This window comes from Lathamus discolor, chromosome 1, assembly GCF_037157495.1.
Source record: "Lathamus discolor isolate bLatDis1 chromosome 1, bLatDis1.hap1, whole genome shotgun sequence".
NCBI lineage: Eukaryota > Metazoa > Chordata > Aves > Psittaciformes > Psittacidae > Lathamus > Lathamus discolor.
Genome location: NC_088884.1, coordinates 76,413,196 through 76,435,629, shown reverse-complemented (window position 1 = coordinate 76,435,629; position 22,434 = coordinate 76,413,196). Strand labels below are relative to the sequence as shown.

General features: G+C 39.8%; 1 protein-coding gene across 2 annotated transcripts in view; it reads right to left on the bottom strand.

Annotated features, from left to right (window-relative positions):
* DGKI (diacylglycerol kinase iota) overlaps positions 1–22,434 on the bottom strand; it is a 214,013-nt gene that overhangs the window by 48,587 nt on the left and 142,992 nt on the right. Inside the window, exons 22-27 of one of the 2 annotated variants that reach the window (XM_065681464.1) lie at positions 17,816–17,895; positions 15,934–15,978; positions 10,754–10,823; positions 9,220–9,260; positions 7,506–7,633; positions 6,811–6,936 (exon numbers count right to left, since the gene is read on the bottom strand). In XM_065681464.1, the coding sequence (XP_065537536.1) occupies positions 6,811–6,936; positions 7,506–7,633; positions 9,220–9,260; positions 10,754–10,823; positions 15,934–15,978; positions 17,816–17,895 (490 nt within the window). Of the gene's footprint in view, positions 1–6,760; positions 6,937–7,505; positions 7,634–9,219; positions 9,261–10,753; positions 10,824–15,933; positions 15,979–17,815; positions 17,896–22,434 lie in introns of those variants that run through there. The other variant, XM_065681455.1, reaches the window with a different exon arrangement.

Genomic DNA, 22,434 nt, shown 5'->3' with positions numbered 1-22,434 from the left:
TGAACATAAACAGACAATGAATTTTGTTATGCTCTAATATTCTTATAAGGACTACACAGGAGTGTACAGTGAAGGTGAGATGGTGATTTATGCCTTCACTCAAATGAAAATTGTTTAAAAGCAATCAGTACTCAAGGAGCCTCATCTGGGATTTTGAACAATAGAAAGTAATTTGTATAGCTGTACAAATAGCTGGTTCAAACATATACACTTCAGTCTTGTGGCTTAATCTTAAAAAAGCAGCTTGAACTAGATTTGAACCAGAGAACTAATTCAGATTTTGCTATCAAACATACAAGGGCAGACTATGCTGCTTATTTAAGAACTGATACTGTGTTTTCCAACGCAAGTGTTTTGAGGAAACATTTGATTTTTCAAGTTTCCACCAACCTGTGAAATTTTAAAAGTTCACAACCAATGGGCTCCTCCCTAGCATGTCCAGATTCTCTTTATGTTTTCTTCACTTTCACTAGATGAGCATTCCTTCTCCCTTCTGCATGCAAATTTGCAACCCTGATGCTCTTCTCACCTTGTAACACACTAATATTTCTCTTGGGAAAAATAAATAAATAAATAAATAAACAAACAAATAACATAAAACCAAAGCCTAGTCCACCCTGTAACATCTGCACTGATTTCCTGGGCAATGATCTGATTCTTGTAGCTGAGTTAAAACATTTGGCATTTAGCTGTTTTCTTCTTTCCTCTCAGTAACTAGGCTATTATTGCCTCATAAAGCTGTGCCTGGGTGGTATTATTAGCTAATTAATGTCTATTTCATGTAAAAGGCTGCAGCCGCCTTCCAGCCTCTACAGGCATTTTTTCTCCCTCTTCCTGACAGGACCAGATGGCATTTTGGCCAACCTTCACCCACCCTTCACAAGCCATGCATTCAATTCAGACAATGCGGCTAGCAGTTGGACAGATGCTAAAAAAGTGGTTCTTACAGCCCCAAACAACGCGAAAATTAATGACTTCAATTAAAAGATGTAGGTCAAACTTTTACCAACTTATAATCATCTTTTCAATTTTGTATACTGTTGTGGTTTTTATTTTCTTTAATTTCTCAGCTTTCATTCCGAACAGGGTGACAAAAATGTAACTAGGAAGAGAAATACCTGGCCAGCAACGAATGCTTACAGCAGGCAATGAGGGAATGTTCATCCCCATCTCACTGCACCATTTAATTGTAGGATAAATCAGGATGATGATCCAATTCTTGTTCAAAGGAAGAATCCAAAAACATTTTCAGTGGAATCAAACCAGAATACTTCACTCTCTTCACGATCAAGCACCAGTAGTCCAAGTAATTGTCTTCCCATTGTTTTTGTTTTGTATGCACTGTTCACACTAATTTGACGTCCCTATTAAGCTACCTGCCCCAGCTCCTGGTTGCTGCAACAAGACATTGTTTCATGTCCTGCCTACTCCACAAATCATTCACACATCAAAAAGCCATCAGAAATGGAGTAAAACATAACATATCATTAATCAAAAGCCACCTGAAAGTTAACTAACATGAAGCTTTCTTAATTAAAAACAAAAACATAAGTAATTTTCTCTCAGAAAGACTTCTGCTTCAAAACCATTACATACAAATTAATATTTACTCCAATAGCTTGTGATCAAAACCAACACTAAATATCATAATTATTTTTAGATCACATATTTTTTCTCCTTTTTCATTAATTGAAATAATTTAACATCTCTTTCTATTTGCATACTTTGTCTTTTTAGCTACACTCCTCCATTATCAGAAACAGTTAAAAGGTGTTATTTATATATGTACACACACACACACACGTATACAAAGTGATTCCAGAGACACTAGGGAGACTACAGCTATAGTATGACCAGCATGGTCTAATTTGCTACTAACATCAGAGAAGGGTCACTTGCAGCCTCTAGAGAAAAATGGCCACTGAGAAAACAGCCCCAGTGGGTCAAATGATGACACTTTCTCTCACAGCAAGTCATAGAATCATAGAATCATAGAATGGTTAGGGTTGGAAAGGACCTCAAGATCATTGAGTTCCAACCCCCCTGCCATGGGCAGGGACACCTCTCACTAAACCATTCAACACAAGGCTTCATCCAACCTGGCCTTGAACACTGCCAGGGATGGAGCACTCACAACCTCCACGGGCAACCAATTCCAGTGTCTCACCACCCTAACAGGAAAGAATTTCCTCCTTATATCCAATCTAAACTTCCCCTGTTTAAGTTTGAACCCATTACCCCTTGTCCTGTCACTACAGTCCCTGACAAAGAGTCCCTCCCCAGCATCCCTATAGGCCCCCTTCAGGTACTGGAAGGCTGCTATGAGGTCTCCACGCAGCCTTCTTTTCTCCAGGCTGAACAGCCCCAACTTCCTCAGCCTGTCTTCATACAGGAGGTGCTCCAGTCCCCTGATCATCCTCGTGGCCCTCCTCTGGACTTGTTCCAGCAGTTCCATGTCCTTTTTCTGTTGAGGACACCAGAACTGCACACAATACTCCAGGCGAGGTCTCACAAGAGCAGAGTAGAGGGGCAGGATTACCTCCTTCGACCTGCTGGTCACACTCCTTTTGGTGCAGCCCAGGATACGGTTGGCTTTCTGGGCTGCGAGCGCACACTGCCGGCTCATGTTCATTTTCTCATCGACCAGCACCCCCAAGTTCTTCTCTGCAGGGCTGCTCTGAGTCTCTTCTCTGCCCAGTCTGTAGCCGTGCCTGGGATTGCTCCGACCCAGGTGTAGGACCTTGTACTTGTCATGGTTGGACTTCACGAGGCTGGCATCAGCCCACCTCACAAGCGTGTCAAGGTCCCTCTGGATGGCATCCCTTCCCTCCAGCGTATCAACCGGACCACACAGCTTGGTGTCATCGGCAAACTTGCTGAGGGCGCACTCAATCCCACTGTCCATGTCAGCGACGAAGATGTTAAACAAGACCGGTCCCAACACCGATCCCTGAAGGACACCACTCGTTACTGGTCTCCAGCTGACATTAAGCCATTGACCACAACTCTTTGTGTGCAGCCATCCAGCCAGTTCTTTATCCACCGAGTGGTCCATCCATCAAATTGATGTCTCTCCAATTTAGAGAGAAGGATGTTGTGTGGGACAGTGTCAAACGCTTTGCACAAGTCCAGGTAGATGACGTCAACTGCTTTACCCTTATCCATCAATTCTGTAGCCCCATCATAGAAGGCCACCAAATTGGTCAGGCAGGATTTCCCCCTAGTGAAGCCATGCTGGCTGTCACCAAGCACCTTGTTGTTCTTCATGTGCCTTAGCATGTTGTCCAGGAGAATGTGCTCCAAGATTTTACCAGGCACAGAGGTGAGACTGACTGGTCTGTAATTCCCCGGGTCTTCCATTTTCCCCTTCTTGAAAATGGGGGTTATATTTCCCTTTTTCCAGTCATCAGGAACTTCACCTGACTGCCATGATTTTTCAAATATGATGTCCAGTGGCTTAGCAACTTCATTCACCAGCTCCTTCAGGACCCGCGGATGGATTCCATCAGGTCCCACGGACGGATTCCATCAGGTCCCACGGACTTGTGTGTGTTCAGATTTTGAAGATGGTCACGAACCAGATCCTCTCCCCTGTCACTTGCCCTAGTGACAGGCTGTAAGACAGAGCACTTTGAGATAGAGGTGTTGTACTGTATTTCAGACTAGATGTAAAACACTGGACACTGATGACTCTTAAAAGAATTCTGTGTACAGGAGGAATTGTCCCTTCTGTGCTCTGCCATATTCTTTTTTCGGAATTTTGCTAAAATCCTTTCTGCAAGTTTTATTTGAAAAATAATTTCTGAAGGGAAAAACCTTGGTAAAGAACCTGTGGGCTACTTCAGCTGCCAAAATACAGCAGTGCTTTCTAAGTTTTTCTTTAAAGTGACAGGTTAGAAAGATTTTTTAGATTGCAAAGCCAAGCATCCAGAAGCTTTGAAATGCCAGAGCTTTTGTCACCTGAGCGTCATATTCCAGCCCTATTGCACTCAAACGTTTTGACAACCTTTAACCACATTGGCACCTGCTACTTTTTTCTACAGGACTCTTGCTTCAGTTAGAGACCTACTTGATATAATTTTGTACATGCAATGCACAGCCTCAATATTTATTTATTCTACATGACCAAAAAAGTGCAGAGACTGTAACATGATTAATTTTCTCCTAAGCATCTCTGACACAGTCTCCCCACAGTATCCAAGTTTCTTATGACCATGAAAGTTACCCTCACTCTAATGTGAGGATGCAATATTACCTGGATTCTGCAGCTGGGCAAAAGAGTGTCAGAAGGCAGGAAGGCACAAACTTTCCCCTAATTTTAGTAAAACAACCTCAGCACACAGAATGCCTGTTTCTAGGTTTCCAGCCCTCCACTCTCTTTCAAAGTCTTCTTGCAATGGCCTCCCAGGAACCCATTCTACTTCACAGTGCCCATACATAGAATAAGAAGCCCATTGTTTCTGGTCATTTGTGGAAAGATTGTTGTAAATCTCCATCATTCAGAACTTCTGTTGGAGAAATTGAGGGGAGAAGCCAACCCTCCAGAGCAGGATTCAACTGGCTTAACTGTAATAATACCTTGCTTTTTCTACTGCAATCCCCTGCCTCATTTACTATACACTTTCCAGCCTGGCAGTAAGTGAAGCAGTGTCTAAACTTCAGAGCTTGCCTCCGGATTCAGGACAGAAGTAGCCACAGACTCTTCCCTCCATGTCCCTTACCATCTCACTCACCTCTTACCTATCTGCAATCCATGTCCTCCTGTATCAGATGAGAATCTGATTTCCCAGACATCCGTATGTCCCCTGTGCCCCTAATTGTCAGCTCCCATCCCCTAACTCTGCTCCCCAAGTTACTGCACACACTTTCTTTCTGCTTCTACTCCTTTCACTTTTTCAAATCACTTCTCCCACTGCAGAGGGGCATGACACCTCCATAAGCATGTGCAGACGGAAACTTTTGAAAGCAAAGCTTTTGAACCTGAGGTATCTCCAAAGTGCATGAACAACCTCGTGAGCAAGGCAAACTCAGGGGTACTTTTCTCAAGACAGCAAAGGCATCTCCCTGATATTATGGTGACACTTCATTAAATGTCAAGCCTCCAAAACTTCATTCCAATGAAGTTCATTCCACTACCAGCACTAAAATGCCTCAGGATACAACTGCTGGATTTTTATTTAATTTATAAATTAATAAATTAAATTAATTAAATTTATTAATTTAAAGCAGCACAATTCCCACAAATCTCGTCTTCAGAAACAATGAGCTTTTGTCTAAGTTTTAACTAAAAGAAAGAGAGAAAGAATCAGTCAAAGACTAAATCTTACCGTGAAAAATTTCAGGCAAAACAATTAAAGCTTAAAGAAGCTATAAAGAAAACAATTTATTATAGTAGGCAGTGACAGGTATATTTACTCTGAGCAGTGCTACTGACTTTGCTTGTGATTAATAAATCTACCAAAAATAATTGTTCCAGCTAAACAAACATTTCCAGTTGCAATGATGTAAACAAAAACTTTCCTCTTATCAATTAGAAGTTAGTCCACATGTTGTCACCATCTCTCCACACTGCCTAAAAGTGTCTAAGTATCATTTGTCTCCCAGCTTTGCCAGCTCTAATTTGCAGGCCCTGCCATTCCAGTCTGTGGAAACCAGAACCTGAATTCACCATCCTTCACATTAAGAGCATAAAAACAAGAATGGAACCCGAATCGCTCAGGCTAATGGAAGAAAACTAGGTGAGCATCTCTTGGCGGTACTATGAGCATCACCCTTTCTTGCTATAACATCTCCTCCTGCTGCCAGCAGTTTCCAGTTTGCTGTGAAGCTCTAGGCTGTAGCCGAACGGCTACGCGGTCTCCCATCCACACTGCACCTGCAGGGGAGCTGTACTCAGCAAGCACCTTGCAACCGCCTTCCACACACACCCGAGACAGAAAGACAAACTGAAACAAGGACCACATGGTCACTATTTCTAATTTTTCTATAGTAAATTTTAAAACCCATCTGTAGGGATTCAGATGCAGTAGAACTAGAAGCATAAAGCAGAAGTGATATATAGAATTATAGATTATGTACCTAGGGGAAAAAACAACCCCAAAACATTAGACACTTTCAAAGCCAACGATAGAGTTCAGACAAGTGCCCCCCATCTAAACTTTGACAGAGATTTTATGGATCAACTGCTGGTTTTGAAAGCCTAAAGCAAAAGGACCAAAAAGCTGAGAACCACTTCTGAAATAGGCAAGAATAATGAGAGAGAGTCTTACACAAATCTGAACATGGCAAACATGATTGTGGTGGTAGAAATCTCTTACAGGCAGGAAATATCAGCAAGAAAACCACTGTTTTGACATGCTACACCAGCAATGGTATTTCTGATTCAAGATTATATAAAAACTATTGCCTACATCCCTGAAAGTAAGCAGCAATTGTAGAGGCTTCTGCTTTGTCACTTTGCATCAGAACTACCTTAAGGATGAGTGCTTTGGTCTTTCTCGTAGCCACTTGCTATGAAGGTTCCTTTAGCTGGAACTTTGGCATCCAAAATAACATATTTACTTTTGGAAACTTGGATCTAGGTTTATTAAGAGTGCAGGGTGCCACAGGGGAAAATAAAACAAAATCAAGAACATATAATCATGGAGAAATATGAAGAAACAGAAGGGAAAAGCAAAAGAGAAGCAGCAAAAGGACTTCCATAATTTCAGCATATTCACACAATCCATTAAGCTTAAAGCAGCCATTAGAAGTTGTCTGTGGTAATGGTGACAGTGCATCATTAGGAAGAGAAATGCAGAGGGTTCTTACTGCAGCATATGTGTCTGGTTGGTGTCCTTTTGTTTGTCAGGTACCTCGTAGTGTGGGGAAATCTTGCCAAGGCCACTGTCACTCAGCATCCTCTTTCGGACAGCAGGGTTCCACCGATCTGATATTCTAGGGAGGCAAGAAGGAAGGGAGACATTTACATCTCAGAAATTACCTTGTGTGCTCCACTTTGAAGCTGGCTTATGCTTACTGGCTTCCAGCACTTTTCAGCCGATAGCAAGCTAAAAGAGCTCAATTCACTGTGAGTACAAGACTGACTAAAGACAAATAGGACCGTTTCTTGTCTGCCCAGATGATGAGAAGAAACAGAGACACTTTTACTATCATGCTCAGGTAGAAAGGGCTTCAGGGCTTTATACAGTGGTATCAGAGCCCTGACCATGCAGAGAAGGGATTTGTAACTCAATGGATACAGATTTATGATGGAGCACAGTGAGTGAATGTGAGGAGATCAAAAGGTGCCGAAGTGCATTAGTCCTGCTGTGTGCTCCAGGATGCCTAATGAAATAGATGTTATTCCACTGTCCTTCTGTCATTACCATGGCTGTATCTGATCCTGTCAGCTCTCCACCTAAGATCTGCCCTCACACGTCTCCCAGTCCTTCCGAAGAGGTGACTAGAAAAGACATGTCCGACCCCAATATACCTGTGGAAAGCTAGATCCCAGCACTACTCACCCAGAGGCCTGCTCCACTACCAGATCAGGCATTCCTGGTGGTGTCCCCACCTGCTGTGACATTACCATCTCTGGGTCCAGAATAAAAATCTCGTCCTGCGAAATTTCCGTCACAAAGTGCAAATGTTCCTGTTGGAGTGATAAAAGGAACAAGTAATGAGCCTGCATCATCCCTGGTCTCTCAGAGCACCCAGCTGGCTATAGGAAAGTTGGGTGCACATTAGGATCTCTGAAGAGCATTCATGGGACTCTGTCTGTGTATTTGTATAAGCGCACACACATGCACTCACACTAAAACCAATGCCACCACAGTCACCAATAAATACTCTAGCTATTTCAGGCCAAACAAGATTCCCAACCAGCAAACTTCATACTCACAGCAACACTTGAAAGGCTGCTACTTGGAGGTTGTCATTCAGCTGGAAACTGAAAGCCTACCCATAAAGCCAAAGTCTGCATTGCAAAATGAGGATGAACACCTAATGTTTGTTCTCCTGTGGTGGCTGACAGAAATTTTCATTGTCTGGGGATATTCTCCTAGACTTTCACTGCTTTTATGACTTCCACTGCTTTTATATTCTGGTTTCACCTCTCCATTACCAAAGCTTTCTTTCTCAATTCCTCTTTTTTTTTTGGTAGTGACACTGAAGGCTCATTGTCCTTCAAAAAAACACCAAGTGTGAGTAGGCTTGTCCATGTAGGCAAAACTTCCTATCATTTGTGTACTGGGACTATCACACAGTATTGATCTTTTCCATCACAGAAACACAAGGCAAATGAGTAGGAGGGAAAGATGACCATTTGTACAAAGCCAAGTATTGAAGAAATGCAGAATAAGACAGAGTGACATCCTCCAGTTTAACATGTAGCAGCATCTTCTTCATCCTTGTTTTCCAAATGTTAAAGTCCAACTTTATCAAAGCATTTATATCACTGTGCAGACAAGTCCCATGGTGGCTACATGCAGACACTGAACCTGGGACTTCTGAACTAAAGCCACAGCTCCTTCTGCTTGAACTAAAACACCAGCTGCTCTTGCTAGGAAGCAGTCATATGTTCATGTGATTCAGAAACAGCTTATATGGTGCTCAGGGGAACCAGATACAAATGACCACTGTGCTAAATCAACAGTTTGCACTTAATGCTGAGCCACTAATTGGCCTGTTCTGGCTACAAATCAGAAACACCAAAAACTCTGCAAAATTTTCAAAGTGTTATTTAGAAAATATATTCAGACTGTCAGATCTATACCACAGGTTTCAATCCAACAGATAAACACTCTGTTTTGGGGTTCTTTCAGAATATTTGACACAGCTGTGCTTGTAATTCTCAGCTTGCAACATCACCTTAATTTTTACATTACACATACAGGATCAAGACATCTGGTGACTAAAAGCATCATTGAAAAGATAAACTCAAATACCCTGGTGCCACATGGATGCCCCTGGTAAGATTCAATAAGGATGACAAATGTAGAACATTCTGATCTGTACATCAGATTGGTAGTAGTAGAAGGGCAGATTGTCCGCAGATATAAAACTCCAATAAAGCAATGTGGATTACATCAACTGCAAAATGGCTCAGAATTTTTTCTCTACTTTTCTTATCAGTAGCATTTTATAATGCACAAGAGGAATAGCAGATAATTCATTTTAAGTTGCATTTGACATAGCTTTAAAAAAACCCATAGAAACGGTAACTGAGTAAAGATTTACCTGAGATCTGTCAATGCGGTAAAAACGATCAGCAGAAGTTGCTGCAAGACAGAGAAACAACAAAACTGCAGTGAAGAAAATGGCCTGAGTGGAATTCCATGGACAAGACGTGCTGAACTATTATCACTACCACTAAGAGAAACTCTGTGTTAGTGAAGTCACAGTGGTTTCACAAGAACATAATCTGATCCATTCATTAAGTCCGTGGTCTTATCCCTTTAAATGATTAATTTAAAGGTTAGGCTTAACAAAACATTATTCAGTGAAATTATTAACTTGAAATTGATATTTTAAAAACATATAAAATGGATTTCAGGCTTATAAGAAGAATTGATTACATTAAAATATGTGACAGAATATGTTGCACTGTTTTGATGAGAATGTAGCAAACATATAGTGAAATCGATGGGTCTAATAGGATTAATTCAATTTTTGCATCTAAATAACAATAATGTGCTCGAAAGCTCTTTGTATATCAAATGCATGGCCACAGATATTCATCCTGAATTACCAATGCACTCAAGGAAAATGTGTGCTACTCACAAAAAGTCACATGAAAATAGGGAGATTCGCTAAATAATAACCTAATATGAATCTTAACAGTGCCACATAATTTACATTACTAAACCAAAAGCATTTTTTCACCTACAGTGCTCTTCATCAGATGTGATTTTTTTGTTTGTTTGTTTCTGCTTTGCATTTAGTTTGGCCAGTAAAATCAGATTCATTCACTCTGGAGTTTTGACACAAGAGCACAGTGATGTAGCGTTGTAGGTTTTGGCACTGCAAGGGAATATCAAATCGCTAAAGACAAAACCTGAATGTATCTATCCACCCAGATTTCTCTAAAACCCAAACAGATTCTCAGTATGTTTTTTTATCAATTTCCCTTATGAGACACAAACAAGAGCGATTAGAAATTGCCAAGGAGAAAGTGTTTTTGTTTAAAACAGTAACAAATTCAGTTTCCCCACACTGAAGCTTTTGCAAAAGCAGATGCTTTTAGCTGCTAATTTCAGTGGTCTGGAGCCTGATGTAAAGCCCAGATAAGCTGTCTGCTTTGTCAAAGTCCGGGTGAAATACAAGTGCAGCTCTCCAGGGAGTTACATCAAGCACAGCCTTACAGGAAAAGGGAGGTACATTTCTATCACCTAAACACTATAGTACTTTAAAGAGAAATAAGAACACAGCCTTAACAGCAGCAGCACATTGCCACAAACACCTGCATTCTGTCTCCAGGCAATGCCATGCAGTAAGTGCTGCTCATCACAGCAGAGATGCTAAACCCTAAACCTCCAGTCAGCCTTACCAGAACATGTCTCCTTGGGGTGACAAAGCTACAGCAGACATTTTGTTTGCTAGATGAAGGGCCTGTTTTATTTTTCAGGGGGGAAAAAGGGGTTCTTAGGTCCTTTTTCACCTACTCAGTGTAACACGCAGTTACTCTGCCATAGTAATACTCTTAGATGCACTACCCTTCATGTGCACACCAGAAGCAAGCAGTATGCTAGGCACAAGTGGGAGATGTACTTACCATCTAGGAAGCACCATCTAGGAGAGAGCCTCTGAACAGAAAGTACTCTGGGGAAAGAGGTTTCCTGGTCCTGGATAGGGCAGAGAAATTACATAAAAAAATAATAAACTTTTTTTTCCTCTAAAAAGGACTATTTTCTAGTCTCTCTTTTTCTTTTCATTTTGCTTTACTGATATTGGACAATGTGCAAAACCTAGATAACCCAGACCCACTGGATTTGCTTCTCACTGACATCAGGGTTTGGCTGTAATACAGAAAAGAGTAAACTGATATGGTTAGTTTCAGTCACATCCTCAGCTATCTCCTTCCCTTCAGCTCAAAATACCAAAAAGTTCTGCATCGAAACCAGCTTTCTCAGACTACAGCCCTGCTTATTTCTGGGCACACAGGAACAGAGATAGATGAAGGAAGTCAAAGACACACATCACTATTACACAGCTGTGAACTTCTATTATATCTGCTTCTTGTGTGTCTGTCACCTTCCTTTATTCTAGCTCCATTTTTTCACACTTTCCCTCCTCTACTGATCTGCCACTTAAAGCAGTTATCCACTCTGCCTGCCTCTGGTGTGTTCCAAATTCACATAAAAGTAAAAAAAAAACACATTATCTTCTACATCCAGAATATAAAGAGTGCAGACCTGGGGACAAACAGACAGACATCCTGCATCAATGTGTTCCCATTCTGGCTAAGAACACCTGCTTCTTGAGAACCAATAGACATTACTTGAGGAACCAAACCAAATGAGTGGGGAGGAACAAAGACCTTCTTCCTGACCTGTACTCACCAAGGAGTCAAACAGCTGCCCCTCGCTTATTCAGCTCTCACTGAGCTGGAGAGGTAAAAGGGATCTCAGAAAGCAGAGGGTAGTCATGGCTCTGCTCCATGCTTCCAGTGGATGGTCAGCCAATTTCCGAAAGCCACTGGGACATTACTTTTAGACACAGATTTGCACAGGGCTAAGCACAACGGCATGGATCTCAGGCACACATCCAAAATCTGTATAGAGCCAGATTCTATCATATTTACATCTTACCCAGCAAAATCAGCACATCTGCTAATGATGTAAATTCAGGCACAAACTGGCTCAAGTTTAAACTTTACTCCTCCTTCAGACAGCAGATCACAGAGTGGTATACCAAACCACAAGGCAAGAAAAGAAAAAGAAGCAATGGGGAGGAAACGTACCTTTGAAAAAAGTATTGCTGAATACAGAAAGCCCATGGGCATAGATTGGTGAAAACAGACCAGAATACAATGATATCTCGCTGGGGCTTCTCAGAATATCACACAGGAGCCCATCACCTTTCTTAACAGCACTAGGCAGGACAAACTACTGTTGTGTTGGGAATTTCACAGCTATATCAAGTCAGTAGTTGTCTGAAGGTCCAACACCAGAAATTAAAGCTGGCTGAAAGAGTGAGTTCTAAAAAGAGATTTCAAGCAATAATGGGGTTTCAGACAGAAGGGACAATGGGGCTATGAATTCTTAACTCCCTGGCATAAGACAGAAATCCACCACTCCAGCCTGAGCAACAGCAGACCTTCAGAAAGGCACCCTTTAGAAGCCTAAGTGAGAGACTCCAAGTAGCAAGCTACCATTCCTTCAGGCAGCCAGCACCATGTATGTGGTTTCAAGGAGAAAGCAGGCTTCTTTGTATACAAGAGGAAAAGTGCAGAAACAACACAAAATGAAAGTCTACTGTGCATCAAACCAACACATCTGGAACATTCATATAGATCCTCAAAGGTTCAGTTTCCTATATATTTTCCTCTGTTTACGCTGCCTTGTGTTTATATCTGTAAGGAAATCTAGAAGTAATAGATATTTCTCAGAAATTAATCTTACTTTTTTTGCAGAACTGACTTATTTCTAAAATACTTCTTATCTGAGTAGCCATGTGTGAGAAAAAGTTAGGAAAAAAATAAAAAATTTGTCAACAGAAAAATGGGAATTTCATCAGTTCAATTCCCAGGCTGCTGGTAAAACTATGGGGAAGAAGTAATTTGCTTTCTTAAACTGGAGAAAATCTCAGAGAATGCTGAAGGAAGTTGTCATTTCAGTCAGACTTGGTAAAACAATTTCCAAATTGAATACAGAGCAAATGATGCCCTCATATGCTAAGAGGCAGACATTGCTTTTTGATTCACTTAAAAGCATCTGACACTTTTTCAGCTACCTGATTAAAAATGAACTCATGCTGATGTTGTTCAGATATGCACTAGTTCTTACCTTCCCCAGCTTCCTGGTCACCAAGGTGCCTGCGTGCACTATGTGTTGTTTTTCAAGCAGCTGTGATAATGATTAGCACTTTGATGGACACTCATTTCTCAGCCAGATGAATGCATATCAGTGCCTGGCATGATACTGTTACAAAACGTTATTAATTTCATTTGGTATCATGACAACTTTTGCAAGACTCATCTTATTAGCTTCTGTCGTAGAGATTGACTGGAACTTTCTTTACTGCCTTTCCTTTCTGGTTATCCAGGACAGAAATGCAAAAATAACTCCAGACTACTCATTTGTTTTTTCCTCAGTGCCCTAGAGTTTGGCTATAGTCCTGGAAACAGATCTAGTTTGAAATGTTATTGCAGAAACCCACAGACTTTGCTCTACTATAAAGATATATATGCATATTTACCTTCTGATGCACGATATCTGTGTCTGTAGCTACCCTGGCAAAAATAAAACAGCCTCATTTTTTTCCCGCATTTAGACTCATGGATTTTACTTGATCCCATAAAACTTGCTCAGGTTTTTGTACAGTTTTTTGTCTCCAACTTCTTTGCATTACAGAAGAGGTGAAGACAATGACAACATGGCAGTCCATAAAGTGAACAAAATTACATATCTCAGTGGTTTAAGCATCAAAATTAAAATACATCTATGTCTTTCTCTATAGGCTTATGGAGTTGTGGGATGGAGTTAAGGGTTTACTTGTATGGCAACTGAGGTGCATGTGGGAGAGTCAAGGGTCTTCTGAAATCCACTAAGTTTGCTAATGTCTATATATCTACATGCACAAAGCTTAAAGTAGCTTAATATTTATCCCACTATTTGCAGAAAGGTGAGCACAGGGATACAAAAGGCAAAAGGAAGAAAACATCGAAAGACAAAGGTGCATACTAAAAGGGTAGATTATACAAAGAGTAGAAATGAGTAAAAATTCATAGACCTAACGAAGTACATAATGCTAGGAAAATGAAGATAGAGATAATACTAGTAAATGCAAATTCAAGTCACAAATTATATATTGTGATGTGTTCCTTCCAAGACTTATTATAGCTCAACTGCAGAACTAGCTTGGGAAGTCTCAGAGGTCTGTGAGAATGATATTTTTTGAGCAGTAAATTCATTAGAGAAACAAAACAGAATGAAAACTAACTCTAGCATAATTTATCTGAGCTTGTTGATGATTCTGCTGACTCTCAATGTTTTGAGCTGCAAAGGAATCACACAAGAGAACTGCATTTATGAGTCTTAAAAGTACCCGTGACACCTTATTAGTGAGGTAAGAAGATGGTGCCATAATCTCAAATATTCATGCCCTTTTTTTCCTGGTTTTCCCCCTGGTTTTCCCCCCTTTTTGCAATATGTAGAGGAGTACCAACAAACATGGAACAAACCTCAAATTAACCTAAGATAGTTTTTAGGAATGACCCACTGAGAATAAACCAGTGTTCAAAGAATCAGGATAAACAAGTACTGAAGAAAAGACACAGAGGGTGGTGCATTCAAATGTAAGAATCATTAAAAAATGATTGTATATTAGGGATTTCACACTGATGTACACTAGAGAAGATGCCTAGGCAATTAATTTCTGTACTGCTATGACTGCAGAGGTTAGAGGCAAGTATGGAGCTGATTTCTGACATTTTTTACTCTCTTTTGGTCCTCTCCATTCGCACAGATTGAGCTCTTCATTTTACTTCAGGCAGTTTCCTACACGTGGAGCAATCAGCAACCGCTTAGGTTAATTTATAATGAGTGGAACAGAGTAATACATGCTGGTTTATTAGCCAATTCACTAGACACTAACACTGCTCTGAAACTCAGTTCCTGGGCAATGATTGATACAAATGCAAAAAATATGAGGTTAAAATTGGGCAGGGAAATGCAGTAACAAACCATGAGCTGGAATGATGAAGGCAGCTCCAGGAAAACATGTCAAACTGCATTTTCTCATAGTGTCTTTTCTGCATTCAGCGCATTTACAGGCATTTTTGCTAAACTGGAATTCTGTATCACCTAGGTAATCATTAAGCCCCAAGAAATTATCTGCAATTTTATTGCAATGGGTTCCTTTCAGCTGGATGTCTGTATGCTTTCCCAGTGAACTCATTCCTGCTGCTTCCAAACAAGACTTGCATTGTTAAATAGGAAATGGCTACTGAGACTGTGCAAACTTCTCTTGTGATCTTAGGCGCTGTGTCAACTGACCATGGTTTGTGTCAATCCTCAGTGCTAATGTCAGATCGGCTTGGGAGTCAGTAGAGTTAGTCTGAGCTAGTTTACTCCAAATTCAAGCACTGTGCAGTGCAATATTTTACTGAGAGAAATACACATTCCAGAACAGTGCTTCCAACTGTAAAGGCAAGTTCTGTATTGCATAAATTGTAGAAGAATGTTGTAAAATGTACAAAGAGAGCAATTTTAAAAACTAGCCACCTAAAACTAAAACTTGTTTGCCACATGCAAAAGACACATTTGTGCCCAGGATGGAGTAAAAAACTACTCTGAAATTATGTTAAACTAAAGGTAGATGACTGTGGTGCACACAGCTATTGAGAAGTTAGGCTTGCTAGCACACCTTTTTTCTTTTATTACTACAGCTATGCAATATAACATGTTATTGTTCAGCTTCTCAGACAGAAACACTTCTGTTGTTTGTCTCACAGGACACATTCTCTCATTCATTTCAGTATGCAAGGCACTGCTATTGCAATACCGCTCACATTATCCTGCTGTGCTAAATGATTCCATAAGGTTTGCAAGGAAAAGGATTGTCCGAGGAAAAGCAGAAGGAAACTCTTCCATTTGAGGGTAAATGATAATCAGAAATTCATCTAACATACAGGTATCTAACAAAAGAAGAAAACCTGGCTTCAAATATAGAATGCAGTCCATGTTGCTAACCCTCTTTTTGTTCTGATACTAAAAGGAAAGTTTATCTTACCTGGTAATGGACTCTCTGTGTAGTAGAAGTTACTGACTGTAGGTCCTAGCAGGAGGATGAAAGACACAGCAATGATGAAAAAGATTAAAACAATAAGAACTGCTTGCAGTTTTATTACCTGAAGTAGTTGGGAAACACAAATTATTTTGCAAGTATATCTCACAGGTTTTAAACATATGAAACAAGCACCACTAAATAGTCATGGAAAGCTCACCTGAAGTTTAGATTTGTATACATTTGGCCAAAAAAACAGGTTTTAAAATATTGTGGTTATGTTAATGGCACATTACCATACCACAGAGGTATTTATTCCATGGAAACTATCAAAATTTAGAGTACCAGCAACAAAACATGCTAAAATCTTTAAATTTCTATTGGTTTTTTTTTTTTTCAAATGAGTAATTAATGCACTAAAGAAAGCCACTGGCAGTTCTCCCTGTTTTGAGACAACTTCATGTCAGGGAGGTCATATCAGAATGACCCTGTTCAGGAATCTAACTTATTTTAATAGAGATTTTGACAAACAGTTTTAGCTCATGACATAGCCTACCAAGAAGCCTGACCTACAGACCATAGCTCCCCAGTTTGTATGCAAGTTGGCAGAGTGTATAAAACCTTGGCATCTCCATTCCCAGCAAATGGGTCTGAGCCAAATTAAGGACACACACACAAAAAAAAAAAAGCAGCACAAACCCTGCAGAAAGTTGGAGAAACACAGTTCCTCCACAACCACTATGGGTAATTCAACCAGAACTTCCACCTGCGCTTACTCCAGGGCTGTACTACTTCCCATTCGATACTTGCCATTAAGTTGCCTGAGCTTAGTGTGAGATCACATTTGTAACCTCCTGAGAATATCATCACAATTATTTCACTGTAAGTTCCCAGCACAGAATACTTCAAATGGGTATCACCTTACAATACTGTTTTATGCTTGATAATAATAGCACAACTGAGGTCTGAATATTCACAATTGCAATTGATGAAGGGAATTCTGGCTCACATGCAAAAAAGCAAAAGGCTGTAGTGAAATACTAATGGCCATATTCAGGTTGCATGTGCAGAGTTTCAAAACCACAGAGAAGCCAGTGGCTCCTAAAGAGTGCAATGCGAGAGATGAGGTTCATAGCTACTGTGTAAACTGGGCAACCTATTTAGAAAACTACATAAGGTCCTCACCCATGTAAATATTGAGAAAGATCAGTAAAAGATCAAAAACCAGAGACAGTATGTTAGTGAAAATCCTTTAGTTATATTGCTAAAGGTATACACGCCACAATTTGGAGTCTCTGATTCCCAGGCTGTATTGTAGAATGATCTCTCAAGACAATAAGGGCAACATTATTATTAGCTGCATCAGTATACTTTTCTGTATACTTGGAAAAATCTAGTTGTTATCTATAGTGTTTATTGGTGTCTCAAATTATTCCATGACAGTCTCAGAGAATGAAATTTACATAATTAGACCCACTTGAATACCATGTTGTGTATCCTTACATAATGCACTTTCTAATCAATAATTTATATAGTTTCAGCAAGGTATGTGGAAAGTCCTGGTATTCCATTCCAGTTCAAGGAGAAGTAAACATGCCCATCAATGTCAATTCTGTTATCATTTGAAAGGATTCAGTATGACTTTTCATTTCCTGTTTAGAAAATATTTTCCCATGTTACTCCTGCTTTAATTATCATACATTTTATGCTATTATCATACATTGTATGATATTACTGTGTACAATAACTCTAAAGTTTTACTTTCAATAGTAGGCAAATTGAAATACTCTCAATATATGGTTGTAGCAACTATTAAATCCCTACACTCAGAACTGGAAGAAGCAGAATATAGGTTAACAAATGATACCTGAATTCTCAAAAATCTCACCTCCTGTAGACGGTCAATGTACATACGACAGGTCTCCAAGTCACAGTCTCCTCGTACAACTATAATTCCAAGAGGAATGGCTGGAAAATCAAAAAAGCAAATAAAAGCCTCTTTAACCAAAGCCTCTAGAACTTTATAAGATTTACAGTATGCTTCAAGGTTTTGTTGGGGATTTTGTTGGGGGTTTGGAGTGGGTTATTTTTAATATTTTAGAAAAGCTTTCTACTATCTAAATCTTGACAGCTATTTAAAAGCAGGAACATATTATTCATCATTAGCTTCACCCATTTATAGTTATCAAAGATTTCAATTTTCAACTCTTTCATACCAACTCTTTCATACCAAAACAAAGATTCAGTTAAATTGCTTAATTCATTTTCTGATGTCAACATCAATTATTAACTGCAAAGAAAGGAACATCCCCAGAACAAGAGTTTAAGGTTTTCTCTTACGCACTGAAATAAGAGAGATTTCTTTTTCAGAACTCTTAAAGATCTACAAAAATGATTTAAAGTAGTGAAAGTTACAGCCTGATTTCAGAGAAAGCTGTCCAGCACCATGTTATTTTGATGTAAGGCTTCTTTTAAATCAAAACAGACATTATTCCATCTACACTCAAAATTGATGCATCTCCATATTTTCTCAAAGAAGAGAACTTGTAAAAATACAGTAAATAATTCCCCCCAGGCAGCATTTTTTATAACAGGAGATTTAGGTTTCCACAGCCATTCCATTCTTGCAGCCAAAAAAAATCCCAAACAAACCCACAAAAAGAACAAAAGACAAAAAAGTGTATGTGAGTCCACAAGGAAAGTATCAAGAGAGCTGCCTACTAAGATCTCATTAAATAAAAAGAAAACATGTGAAATCTCTTGAGTACCTGATTATCTATAACTGAATCACTGAATGAAGTTCTTTTTTCTCCTTGGAGGTCTTTAAACAAACAATGGCACAAAAAAGTAGGGGAGTAGCAGGAAAGAGATTTAAATCCTCATATGAAGTATCCCAGAAGGAGAAGAGAATATCAACTCATAAACCATTTTGGTAACTGGATAACAAGAAACAACATAAAGTCACCAACAGTTCTGAGATAAATAGAAAGAACAACTGTGCTGCAGCCCTTCCTGCCGTTTGAAAGAAACTGATTAAGAGGATGAGAGATTTATCTACTGAGAAGCTCTTCATTCTGATAAGAGAACAAGACAGCACTAGCAGTTAATGGGGATTATGGCTCTTATTTTTGTGGCCCATTGAGACTAGAAGCACAAAGAGAAGCTCAGTAGTTTCAAGGCGGAGAGTAGGGGAGCACCTATGGCAGCAAAGTCCTCACAGTCCTCATAGGCCAGTGCAGGACACTGGGGACACATCAACAATGCTGCCAGCATCATGTTTGAAAATCAATTCAAACCCCAGAAGAGCCATGAGCCTAGGAAAGCTAGAAGCAGGGGAAATAACTTTTAGTGAGATGCAAGAATATAAAGCAGAGATAGGCAAGAAGATGGAAAGAAAGGAAGAGCTCGCGATTCTCCTGAAGCAACACAGACATCCAAGAGTGATGCCAATCCTCCATGCTTTCAGAAATGCCAGTCGGGAACAGTGCTCATTGTGACCTCCCAGAATTTTTCCTTACAGAATAGGGACTGAGAGACCAGTGAATGGAAGGCAGGCCAATTACGAGATTTGCTTTATGTGCTCTGATGCTCTGGGTTATAGACTGATTCAATTTGCTTATTTATTATTGCTTAACCTGCTCTGACAGGAGACCCTTAAGGTCTTTGTAGATACTACTGAATGGCTACCTCGTTTCAATTCAGCAGATTCGTCTGCAGCCCTTACTGAAAGAAGCATTTGTTAAATTCATTTGTAGAACTGAAAAAGTGAATTGCAGCAGACACAACTGCACGTCCACAGAGTACTAGAGAGCTACAACACTGGCTCATAAACTGTCCCCACAAATGAAGTCTTTCTTCTATTGAATTCCTTCATAGAGGAATACATGCATTTAACAGAGACTAGTGCTTTGACGTGTCAAAACAACGCAGCTGACACAGAACTGAAATCTTTAGCTATCATCATTCCTGATAGCCCTAAGGAAAAGGACCTTACAAACACTTGGAATTTTAAAGAAATTCACCAAATTGCTTGAAAAGAAAACACTAATATGCAATAGATAGCTTAGTGGTGACATTTATGAGTTTCATCTAACAATTGAAGAAGAAAGTCATGATTCACAAATTTAATTATGTCCCATCTATTCTTGGTGGTTATAGAACAATTCTGGGCTGGGTGACTTTGTCCTTACAAAGAAACATTCCCAGCCCTCATTTTTATCATAAAACACAGCAAGTATGCACAATGCACCACACAGCCAAGATTTTCAAAGTGCTTCATTGCTGCTATTTGAAACCAAAAGCAAATCCTTAATGATTGATAATAGGACTGAAACTATGGGATTATTGTTCATTCTAAATATAGGGCAGTGCTGTGCAATAGAGGCAAAAGAGTTAAGTTATAATAAATCAGTTAAAGGCATAAAGTAAATTCACAAGGCATTCAATATCATTGTGGATGCTCTTATACCAGGGCGAAGAGGATTCTACCTAACTGTGCATGGGTAAGGATGTGCACAGTACAGAACAGTGCTGTGGGACACAGTGATTACTAAATATGCCAGGTGAGAGATAAGAAGACAAAGTCTTACATTAAGAGCACAGGCAGTGAGAGCAACTTTCCCCTACACCCACACACAGTCGGCTCCTGTGAATATATGGATGCATCCACACATGGGAATATGCCAAAAATAAGGGATAGTCTCAGATCATGAGCCAAGCCGCAGCATTCAAGTGCCAGACATTTTTCTCCTGAGGCGCCTGCTTTTCTGGCCGCTTGCATCCAGCTTCCAGTTTTTTTGGGCCCCCCTGAACAATGAAAAGGACTTTGTCCAGGGTCTGCGGATACAGACTCTAATGCTGCAGTGATGAGCAGCAGTGTAATAACCCCAGGAAATCAGACATGCAGACAGTTACTTCATATTCTGAACCAGTACTGTGGAAAGATTTTTGTTCCTAGCAACACTAACCAAAATCACATATCAGCAGGAAGAGGATTCGTAGATGCACCAGTATTGCTAGCATGATTCTCTAATTAACTGCTAGATTAGTAGTGATTTCCTAAGGCCTTGTGAAATTACCTATGGAATTTATAAACAAACAAATCTTCCACCTATTAACTGCCCATTATGCTGAATACCTAAACCTAGAACTCTTTAATACTATTGAGGACAGAAATGGAAGAAGCCTGAATATGCTGCATATGTTACCATGAAGAAAAAATAAAATTCAATTAACTTCCCCATTTATTGTTATGAAAGGATTCAATTTGTGATCTAAACACACTGATTAACCCACTCAAATCCCAAACAAAACAGCCTCAAGACAGATCATTAAGGTAGATATGAATGACACAAAAACTCGTTCCAAGTCTGGCATACCTCAGGGGACTGGGGAGTTTATACTCTGAGCTGTAAATGTTTAATGTAGCAAATAAAGGATCCTCACTACTGAAGATGTTATAAGAATGTAATTGTCCTGAGGGGTTCCATTGGTATTAGAAACCTGAAGGACCAAATAAATTCTTGGGAGAGAATTCTAAATTATTCAGACATTTATATTAAGAGGTTTGGCTTTCATAGTATGGTTTTAATACAACTGAGTTTGTACAAAAGGATTTTCTTACCACACAAATCTATGCCATGTGTCTCTTCAGATCCCTTTTGTTCATTGCACCAACAAAACTAACCCTTCTTAGGTTTGCTGGTTGCTAGAGTTTTTTAGCAGTAGTGATCCACTTTTAAAATCCTCACATGTCAGGAGGTAAATCACAGTGGAAGTTACCAGACTAAACCAGACCACCTTTTAGAAGGTAGTCATCCCCTTCAGGCTCTCAGTTACTTCTCCAATGCCCTGTCACAAAAAGGAAGAAGCTCTCAAATTCAGATGAAGAGAGAATTGATCAAAAACACCACACCAAAAAGAACAGGTTATAAAAAGAAAACTATAAAGAGCTGAGAACTGAAACTGGCAAGGAATGGATATCTGGTACTAAGACCTGAAAGAAGAGGTCTGTCTGTACAATGAACAAGGATTTAGTATTAAGAAAAAGAATAGGAAGCAGAGCTGTGAGATCTATAGAAACAGACTAAGACAGGCAGGAAGGTCGTGTGTGGGATGAAACAGCCAAAGGGGACAAATGGGACTGAAAAGGTAAGAGGGAAACAAATCAGAAAAGTGATAAGAAAAGGAAATGGAAGAAGTACAATATGTACAGAAAAATCTCACAGAAAACACAAACTATAGCATGATTTCCTGGAAAGTCTGAGATGGAACCTAATGCTCTTGTGTCTTCCCACTCCTCTAAGGTAAATATGTATTTATATTGTGTTAGAATAGTGTCCGTCTCTTCTAGCTTAAAGGAGACCACAAATTTAGAGATGAGAGCTTCCCCACTAGCTCAAAAGACAGAGGACTGACTGTGTTGAATGTAGATATGCACTATGTGGTGTCAAGAGAGAGCAGATTTAGCTTAGGTATTAGGAGAAAAGTTCTTCCCAGTGAGGGTTG